This window comes from Benincasa hispida, chromosome 1 (assembly GCF_027475165.1).
Source record: "Benincasa hispida cultivar pf3 chromosome 1, pf3_genome.v1.1, whole genome shotgun sequence".
Taxonomy (NCBI): Eukaryota; Viridiplantae; Streptophyta; class Magnoliopsida; order Cucurbitales; family Cucurbitaceae; genus Benincasa; species Benincasa hispida.
Genome location: NC_143478.1, coordinates 41,861,397 through 41,871,766, shown reverse-complemented (window position 1 = coordinate 41,871,766; position 10,370 = coordinate 41,861,397). Strand labels below are relative to the sequence as shown.

At 34.0% G+C, this 10,370-nt stretch overlaps 1 protein-coding gene across 1 annotated transcript; it reads left to right on the top strand.

The window, feature by feature from the left end:
- Window positions 1-624: 624 nt before the first annotated feature.
- SOS4 (pfkB-like carbohydrate kinase family protein) lies at window positions 625-9,765 on the top strand. Its single transcript, XM_039019519.2, has 12 exons — window positions 625-1,003; window positions 1,364-1,457; window positions 1,610-1,714; window positions 1,982-2,065; window positions 2,478-2,551; window positions 3,120-3,184; window positions 3,764-3,827; window positions 4,523-4,588; window positions 6,353-6,409; window positions 7,542-7,586; window positions 7,679-7,732; window positions 9,462-9,765. Exons 1-12 carry the CDS (start codon window positions 926-928, stop codon window positions 9,600-9,602), a joined length of 927 nt encoding a protein of 308 aa, XP_038875447.1. The 5' UTR covers window positions 625-925; the 3' UTR covers window positions 9,603-9,765.
- The last annotated feature ends 605 nt before the right edge of the window (window positions 9,766-10,370 follow it).

Below are 10,370 nucleotides of genomic sequence, written 5' to 3'. Positions count from 1 at the left end.
TTAGCTATTATTCTTCCAATAGTTATTATTTATTTATTTATGAATTAAAATGTAATCTAGAAGTTACTGTAATTATTCATCTCTTATACATAAATTGTAGGTTTAAACTTTTGTAATTAACTATACACCAAACGTGCAAAACACATAGTATCAACTAGTATATATGAAAAAACGATAGTATGAAACCACTAAAAGAATGGGTAATTACAAAAACCGCCCCTGAAGTATGGTGGTAGTTGCAATTAGACCTTCAAAATTTTAATTATAAAAGTTAGGCATCAAACTTCCGTGAGTGCTAAAATTAGATCCTCAAACTTATAATATGAGTAGAAATTGGACTCCTGAATGATAAAAAACCGAACTCTCTAACTTATACAATTTTTACAATTATATAAGTTTGAGGGTTTAATTTTAACACTTATATAAATTTAAGGATTCAGTTATTATAATTGAAAGTTTGAGAGTATAATTGTAATTACTCTATACTTTAGGGGTGATTTGTGCAATTTACCAAAAAAGGAAAAAAAAAAAAAGGAATTCTTAGTAGATGTTAAAATTTCATATATTTTAAAATTTTGATCCTGAACTAGCAATATAATAATGAAATAAACGTCCTCTGCACGCAGTTTCACTTTCACCTCTTATTCAACGGGCAGGGCATCGGGCAGTGGCATTTCCGTAATTCGATTCATCCTTCCAATCTCCCTTAAAAGTTCTTGCCACTAGCTACGATTATTTTTTTCACTTCCCTCTTGTCCTTCATCATTGCTTTTTGTTGTGCATTAACTTGCAGTTTTCAGTTTCTTCCATTTTTCCCAAAAGAATTTCTCTCAACTCGCATATTCCTGCAGCAATCTCTTGTTTGACGCGTTCTGTGTTGTGGATTTGAATAAACTCGACTTCTTCAGGCGTTCCGGAACCGGAAATGTCGCCGCCAATCCTCTCGTTAGCTCTGCCGTCGGCCACTGGTCGAGTTCTCAGTATTCAATCCCACACTGTTCAGGTTTGTTCAATAGTTTACTACGGTTGTGGATGATTTGGAAGAAATTCATTAGAAACTCGAAATTCAGTTTGTTTTGATTGCCTCCATTAGGCTTCTGCAGAAGTTTCCTTCAGTTCTGTTGCGAATTTGTATCGTTAAACTTGGTGTTTTTGTTACTAGTGCTGTGTTTTGGAGAGGATTGACTTTATAGTTACTATCTTGAAAATTTTCCGTACGAGAAGAATGTTCAATGTTACTTTTGTGCTTTGTGTATTTCTGTGGATTGTTTGTTGTTAATAGTTTTTATATTGTTCTTGATTGGCTTTATTTCCGTGCTATTAGTTTTACTTCAACGGATTGTTCTCTTGTGCGCTGCCGTAGGGATATGTTGGGAACAAATCAGCTGTTTTCCCTCTCCAACTATTGGGCTATGATGTAGATCCAATAAATTCCGTGCAGTTCTCTAACCACACAGGCAAGCTGATTCTATTTCTTCATTCAAATGGTCTCAGAACTCTGAGGTCTAATTATATACGGTGCGATGCCTTATGCCATTATGCATAAGTTCTGGTTTGATTGCGTTGTGTTAGTGAAAGTGGATTATGGTTCGTTTTGAAAATAAAACAGGATATCCGACTTTTAAGGGCCAAGTTTTGAATGGAGGACAATTATGGGACTTAATTGAAGGCCTCGAAGAAAATGAATTGTTGTACTATACTCATTTGTTAACAGGTACTCTAGTTTTTCATTAAATGACTTTTCTTGTACAGTATAATTTGGTAACTTTACAATATAAGTCTTTACCTAGGAATTGCATGTTGCTACATAGTAGTGAGGCAGAAAAGAATAAATATGTCTGCTAGAAAAGGAGAATTATGCTAAACTGTTCCCAGCTTCTTGTATAAAGTTCCTGCAATAATTTACATACTGTAGAATTGGTTATTTTGATTTTCAGCTAATGTGAGTTTTGTTGTAATATGGTACCTGTGGATTTTGCAGGCTATATTGGTTCTGTTTCTTTCCTCAACACAGTGTTAAAAGTTGTCGATAAGCTTCGCTTGGTGAACCCTAAGCTAACATATGGTCGGATAAATTCAAGTTCTTTATGCTTCATTATCATTTCTCCATAATCATATATAGGTTTTGGTAAATGTTTATTTTGAGCTCTTGATAACCTTGAACTAGTGAGCTGCAAGGATAATGTCCCCCCCCCAAAAAAAAAAAATAAAAAAAAAAAGAAAGAAAGAAAAAGAAAGCTGGGAGGATAATAATTTTCTATTGCATTTTTGCTCGCAAGGGGCGATCTTGTTCATTGATTGATGATTCATTATCTTCAAATCCCAGGACTTTTTTTTTTTGTCCCATTGCCTTTATACCATGCATGTAAGAGTATATGCTACGGAAACAGAAACTTTGTAATTTATAATGTGGAAATTTTTCGGGATTAGTCAACCACCTATTTAACCATCTCATTAAATCTAGTGTCCTTTTCCAGTATGTGATCCGGTGATGGGTGATGAAGGAAAGCTTTATGTTCCTGAAGAACTTGTATCTGTATACCGCGAGAAGGTGAGGAATCCAGCTCATTCTGGCCCATGGTCGTGCTTGATAGCTCAATCAGTTATTCTTGACTTGACTTAGATTTTTCCTTGATTAACGTCTATTGAACTTTCAATGTTTCAGTACTTTAGTACACACACATATATTTTATAAGAATAACGGCTTTCATTGAGAAAAGATGAAAGAATACACAGGCATACAAAAAAACTCTACCCACAAAAACAACCCCCCCCCCCCCCCCCCCCAAGGAAGGGACTCCAGCTATGTAAGATAACATCTATAGAATAATTACAAAAGGTCTTCGAAACTGAAGCCCACAAAGAAACATGAAAGCGAGCAAGGGACCACACCTCGCTAGGGTCCTTGTTCACCCTCTAAAAATCCTACTATTTCGCTCACTCCACATAACCCACAAAATATGTGGACCATTCAGTACTTTAATATGTGGACCATTAAAAATGAAATTCTGTATCCATGTCTGTTGGAAGTTAGACAATTATTTACGCATCTGCCCTTTATATTTCCTTTTTCATATTCTTGTCTATAAAACTTTTTGATGAGTCCAATTCATGGTTAGGTAATCCCCGTGGCTTCAGTGTTGACTCCTAATCAATTTGAAGCTGAACAATTGACTGGGCTGAGGTAATTTAAATAGGATGGACATGATGTGCTAATGTTATTTTTACTGACCTACATAGATATACGGAAAGCTTATAATATCACGTTTACTTTTTTCTTTTTGAATGTGGATACATGTGTTGGTGAAGTGCAAGAGAACTGCCTTATTATAAGGCTGAATTAGTTGTGAATACCTTTGAAACTCTGAATGTGGCGTACTGTAGATTGATATATTTCTGAAACTAATGTCTAACACTTAACCTTATTTGTGTTTTACTGTATGATGTCTACACTTAAATCATGAAATTATGTGCAAATTGGTATGGTTGGAAGTGGAGACTGGGGTGCCTTATCTTTTTCATTGATCAAAATTTGATAAGACACTCTTTTTTGAATTTTTCTGACTTGTCCTTCTCCCACCTATCAATCTTATTATTTTGGATCTCTCTATGTAATTCTGTATAGCAATTATCAGTTTTTCTTTGATACTCTAGAATTTTTTTATTCAAGTGAACTTCAATTTGTCTGACTTGGCAGTAATCAGTACTTCAGCATCTTTTTTTTCCTTGTCAGATAGAGTTTGAGAAGCCTTGCTTTTTGCAGGATCCAATCTGAAGGAGATGGTAGGGAAGCTTGTAACATTCTTCATGCCGCAGGACCTACAAAGGTAAGAATTACGAATTTGGCTATTGGCCTGTTGAGAAATCTATGCGCATAGGTATTTCTTATTTAAGGGTGCTTTAGTAGTCAACCATCATGAATTGGAGACATTGGAAGTCAATGAACTCTTGTAGGAGTGATTACTGATTATCTTACAAGTGAATCTCACGTTCATTACTCATTTAGAGTGAAAGGTAGATGGCAATCACATCGATGCCTGTCTCAGTTAGATAATTGATTCACCATAACCATAGTTTGGCTGTATGAACTGGATCGTGCAACAAAATAGCTGGCATCCTGCATACAATAATAACTCAATAAGATGTAATTACTGAGTCAGTTACAGATTTAGTTTGGAAGTACTTTAAACATCTTTTGTTTTCCAGGTTTTTCCAGACACTCTGTTGAGACAAAATTTCAATAGTAGGTGCTTGTCCTTTTTAAGGTTTCCAATTTTTACAGCTGCAGTCCTAATTACTTAAGGTGGTTAGAACTTCTCCTAGCATAGAATACCTAGCTGTCAAACTGTGTTCTACATTTAAAAATGTAATTATACCTCCTTTAACAAACATAAATACGACCCATTCTGTTGTTGTCAACCTTTTTTTGTAAATGTCAGACATCATTCTATTTCTAAATATTTATTTCCTGTGTTGTCAATAACTCGGTAATCTGATGAATAAATCATGATAAACTTCTCAGGTTGTGATTACGAGTATAAATATGAACGGTGAACTCCTCCTCATTGGCAGCCATCAGAAGAATGAGGTGAGCTTTTGTATTTTATATTGAATTAAGTTTTTTTAGTTTGTCTTAAAAAAGTTCTTGCAGTTCGAGATCTGAGTCATTTGGTGCATTTTTTTTTAATCTTGCAAAACTCTTAGTAAATTGCTTTCATTACTCATGATTTTTTTTGTAACAGCCCAAGAAAACTAATTTACCTAAACTATTTTCTGTTGAAACTCAACAGACTGCCTGGTTATAATGGAAAATAGGCTTCATCATTATCACTGTCTAAATATTACTGAATAAACTGATGTACCAAGCGTACTCTACTTTCCTAAGTCACTTGTGCTTATGATGCTTTGCTTCACAGTATTCCAATCCGCCATTACTAGAGATAGATGTTGAGGGGTTTACACACATGGGAAAAAGTTGAGACTGAAAAGAACCATTTTCACTTGAGAAGTTTTAACATTTTAGGTTAAAATATTATTTTAGTTTCTGTACTTCTTGTTAAATTGCTTCTCGAAACAACAATCTAAAGTGCATCAGCAACTTCTCTCAGTAATCCTCAAAAATTTCCTTTTCTTTAAAAAAATGTATATATATATAGAGAGAGAGGTTACAAATTCTTCTCAACTAAGATAGAGTTGACAAGACTTTTGATGGAAGTTGAGCTAGGATAACTGATATTGGAATTGGACAGGGCAATACTTTATCTCCATCCATCGGATATACATTATTGGCATGTGGACGGTTCCAGGAACTCCTGTCAAGTGTCAACACCTTAAACTGAAAATTCATGGATCAACTCGAAAAAGAATGTTTTGTTCTTTGGCTAAGAAAAAACCTCCAATAGTAAAGGAGCCCTTTCTGAAACTGTGAAGTTTGATCTTAGAAAAAAAGTTGTAACACTTGAAGATTGAAGGCCCCAAAATGATTCATCACAGTAGAGTTAGTCTTCCTTTTACAAGCTGCACCCACCCCATTTTACTCTTATAGACCTTTATTCACCTTCGATTCAAATGATTTGTTGAGGATTAGATGATTGTTATTCCAAGATGTCTCTTTCAGTCTTTCATGATGGTTGGATAAATTCAAAAAAGCCCCACGAAAATTTTGAACTTTTAACTCATAGGGGATGCTTGTGAAGGTTTTGTTGATGGGTAGTTATTTTAAATGACAAAACTGCTAGAAATATTTACAAATATAACAGAATATCAATGTCTATTACCGTCTATCCATCTATTACTGTCTATCACGGATAGACAATGACATTTTGCTATATTTGTACGTAAGTTGGGTCATTTTTCTATATTTGATGAATACAATCCTCTGATGATTATGCAATAATTGACTGTAAGAAAGCTTGGTATCATGGAAGCTCTTACTGAAGTGAAGAAACAGGCCTTGTCCTAGCTGAGACTCCCTTCCCTTCCACTTCATCCACCTTATTGTCTCTTTCACTTTCACTACAAGCCCTTTTCTGCAGTGCTTGATTATAAACTTGCCGGCATGCATGATTCTTTCACTTGGGAGGCAGTAGTTTGTTTCAGTTATGAAAGACGTAGCCTTTTTATCTTTTTCTTTTTCTTTTTTTCCCTTGTTTGTTCTATAAATGTGTAACATGAAGTGAAAAAAATTGATTTTTTATTTATTTTTTGATGCCTTACATTTATATATGACACATTTGTAGGTTATGGCTTGATACTCTAATATCGGGACCTGTTGTATTTTTTTAGTTTATTATGTTATCTTTGGCTTGCATGTTCACGATCTAATTGCAGTAATTAAACTGTGATGTCCTAGGGCCAGGCTCCTGAACAATTTAAGATCGCAATTCCCAGGATTCCTGCATATTTCACGGTAAAAAAACCTCTGATCTAATTTCACTTGCAATGTTCATCTCTAACTTTTTTCAGCTGAGATTGAGGTAATGAAAGAAACTATTGTTCTATCTGAACAATACAAGGTAAGCTAGTGCGTCTTAGAATTACCAACTTATAGAATAATAAAAGTTTATCACAAGTAGTGGGCTCAGGCAAGTCATTTATCAGAATGTGTAGGAAAAGTGGAACCTCTAAGATTTAGTGTTTCTTGCTCAGTGCATCTATTCAAGCTCTTGAAATGAATATTCAAGAATTAATCACCCTTGCTACATCGGCTCCAACTTTTTCAAAACATTACCCAATCTGCTGGCGATGTGTGTGAATTGTAATTCAACTGCTATAACATGCTGGATCCCTAGTTTGAGGACAATGTGTTTACTGGGTGGAGTGATGTTAGGAACCTTAGTGGGGGCACGTTATGGTTGTTTAAAAACAAACTTCACACGAGGAAGGATTTCACCATTAGCCTTAGTGGGACGTGTTCGTCATTAGCCGGAGAATTTCCGTGATTTGTTTCGATACTTCCTAGATAATTCAATGTTTGTTATGTTTTTTTTTTTTTAATAGAAACATAACTTTTCATTGAAATAATGAAATGATACTAATGTTCAAATTACAAAAGAGGATACAAAAATAAAACATTCCAGGATAAACAAATGGCCTGAATTGAGACTTCTAGGACAGCTTGAATTCTGAAGAAACCAAAAACCAGCTTCTTGAGACTTAACTATCAACCAAACACCAAAATCATACCTTTAGCATGTTGGTAGAATATCTCTCTCGTCTCTCTTTTATGTTTGTTTTTATAAAAAGTAATGGTAATTTAGTAGTAGCAAGTGGCAAAGTGAGTCTAATTGAATTGTAATTAACATGGCCTTCTTCCTTAGACGACGAAGGTTTGATCCTTCACCCCCTTAGTTGTACTTGAAAAAAAGTTAGTAGGAAGTTTTCAGAAATGCCTTTCCCATCTTTGACCGAAATAAGATCCTTCTTGAATATAATAGGTTTTTCTCCTGATTCATATCACTCTCAAACTATTGGTTCGTTGCATTGGCCCCATCCAGTATCGTTTGCTGTTAGATTGACACATCTCCTAAATGCATTTGTAGGGAACTGGGGATCTTACGACCGCACTTATTCTTGGTTGGAGCAATGTAAAACCCCTTTAACTCAATTTTATTCAATAATATCTAACATATTGTTTCCAGAATCGCTTTCATTAAATAACAATTCACTATGTTACCAGAAATATCCTGAACGCCTTGATTTGGCAGCAGAGCTTGCAGTATCGAGTTTGCAGGTCTTTCTCCTCCTCCTCCCTGTTTGTTTTGTTTCTTGAATTATTTTTTCAGAATTTACTCTAGAAATAAAAATACCGGTGATTATGCATGTGCTCTGTATATATTTTTTTAGTGTCATCGTTGGGGAGAAACAACCCATCAACTTGTGTGATTTTTTTATTTTTTTATTTTTTTTTTATAGAAAACAATTTTTATTGAGAAAAAAATGAAAGAATATAGGGATATCCAAAAGATCAAGCCCATAAAAAAGAGAGCTTCCTCTACAAGAAGGGGCTCCAACTATGTAACAAAATGCCCATAGGATAATTACAAAAAATCCTTAAAAAACAAAGTCCATAGAGAAACATGAAAACGAATGAGGGAATAAGCATCCAAAGGATCCTCATCCACACCCCTAAACACTCTGCTATTTGGTTCACCCCACAACACATAAGATCACACCCACCCCTACTCACCATAAAAAATATTTTCTCTCAAAAGGCGGATTGAGGAGGAACTCCTCGATTATAGTACTCACATCTCAGTGCTGAGCGATCATCAAACCGGATGTTTGGAAGAAAGAATCCCGAACATTATTCGCGTACTCCCAACGCTAGAGAATATGGTTCAAGTCTTCCTCCGCCTTTTGACAGGGAGGGAGAGTACAACAAAAAGGCCTAACAAGCAAATGCATCTTCCTCACAACAAGCCTATCTAACGTGTTAGCATGGCAGTGAAGAACCTATGAATTAAAGAACCTCACCATCATAGGGATCTTAATCCTCCAAAGAACCAAAAAGACCGACACCCTAAGGGAGAATGATCAACCAAATATTGAAAGAATGACTTCCACGAGAACCCTTCTAAAGGATTAGGGCTCGAAAATCTAACATCACTTCTCCCGCTTCTAAAAGAATGACTCTTGAGTAAAGAAAGAAAAGTAGCCATGTCCTTCGCTTTCCTATCGAAAAGAGAATGACATAACTTGTGTGATGACCATTTTGTTTTTAATTTTCTGTTTTTGAAAATTAAATTTATGAACATAAATCTCACTTACGTGGGTTTTTTTTTTCTTTGTTATCTATATTTTAGAAACAGTTCCAAAATGTGAGTCAATTTTAAGGCTTCATTTGAGAACGATTTTTTTTTTTTTTTGTTATAAGAAACTTTTTCTTTTTTGGATAATGTATTTATTTTTGGTTTTCTACCTTTAAAAAGTGATTGTTTCTTCCCAAAAGCACAGACACAGTACACAAAATAAGTCATTTTCTATGGATTTAGGAACACAAACACGAGCAATATACATTCAAAGAGGAAATTTAAAGTCAATAAGCCTATATCTTTTACATACAAAACGAGTATTATGTATTTTGCTCTCAAAATTTATGAGTTCTTATAATTTACTATTCTCCTTTTCATCATGCTTAACAAATGTTTGGCACGTGTTCAAGGGAATGTTGAGTGTCTTGGAGCATGTTTGAATTAATTTTAAAATGATTAAAATTATTTTGTTATTTTCAAAATATCCATTTCAAAACTAAATTTGATGATATGAAAATTGTATTTAAAAGTGATTATTAGATTGATTTTAAAAATGACAAAAGTGATTTTGATGATTTTAAAATCACTTCAAAACATGCACCAAGTATCAAACACATGTCAAGTCAATCTTAAATACGAATATGATGTTTCAATCAAATTTTATTCTCTCATGTGAATTTAAAATCTATGATTGTGCATGGTTTGCAGGCAGTTCTGCATAGAACAATGAATGATTACAAAAGTGCAGGACATGATCCTCAATCCAGCAGTTTGGAAATTCGATTGATTCAAAGCCAAGATGAGATTCGTAATCCACAAGTTCAATTCAAAGCTAAAAAATACGATTGAATTTTATGTTCCTTTTGAAATATTTTTCTAGGTATATTGAAATATGGCTTTGAACTTCCTTGTTTCACTTCCTTGCCCCCCAAAATTAATAATTGCAATAATAATTGTACTCAAAACCTTATTTAATTTCACATTATAGAGACTTGGGGATTAATGTCGAAAATGGTTTAGTAACACCACCCACCCATACATTCACCTCATGCAATCATATATTTTTAATCTTATAGAAATTATCAGGCATGATTCATTCACAATATTGATTTATATATATATATATATATATTTAGTCCTCTTTTAGATTTAATTTGTTTTTTTGGATTTTCGAAACAAACACTATTTAAATTTAACTTCTACTTTTTTAGAAGCATTTTGTTCCCCCCTTGTTTGAGATTTTAAAAATGACACGTTTGGCCGTTGAAGATTAAATTTTGATTTTTAGATAGCTTTTTTAAATTAAAAAAAAAAATGCTAGTTACTAGTTTAGAAACATGGGGATCTTTTTTCACACATACACACATATATGTATAGGGTCTAAGTTCAAATAAGGTGACCTGGAATCTCCTTTTTAAATATTGTGAGTTCCAGAAATGTATTCCATTGTCCATCTTGGAGCAACATATACTATCCTTGAAATGATCATTCTGTTTTAAATATTGAATGCATCTTAATTTTCAAATAATTATGAGATAGTGCAAGTATGAAATATTATTCAAGAGTAGAAATCATGATTTAAATTTTAATAAAGATGGTGGGCGGACAAAACAAGAG

Bases quoted from the DNA above. Each gene is read 5' to 3' on its own strand.
- SOS4 (XM_039019519.2), top strand. From the start codon at position 926: ATGTCGCCGCCAATCCTCTCGTTAGCTCTGCCGTCGGCCACTGGTCGA. The intron at 3,828-4,522 runs GTAAGAATTACG...TAAACTTCTCAG, and splicing joins ATGCCGCAGGACCTACAAAG to GTTGTGATTACGAGTATAAA. The intron at 6,410-7,541 runs GTAAAAAAACCT...ATGCATTTGTAG, and splicing joins GGATTCCTGCATATTTCACG to GGAACTGGGGATCTTACGAC.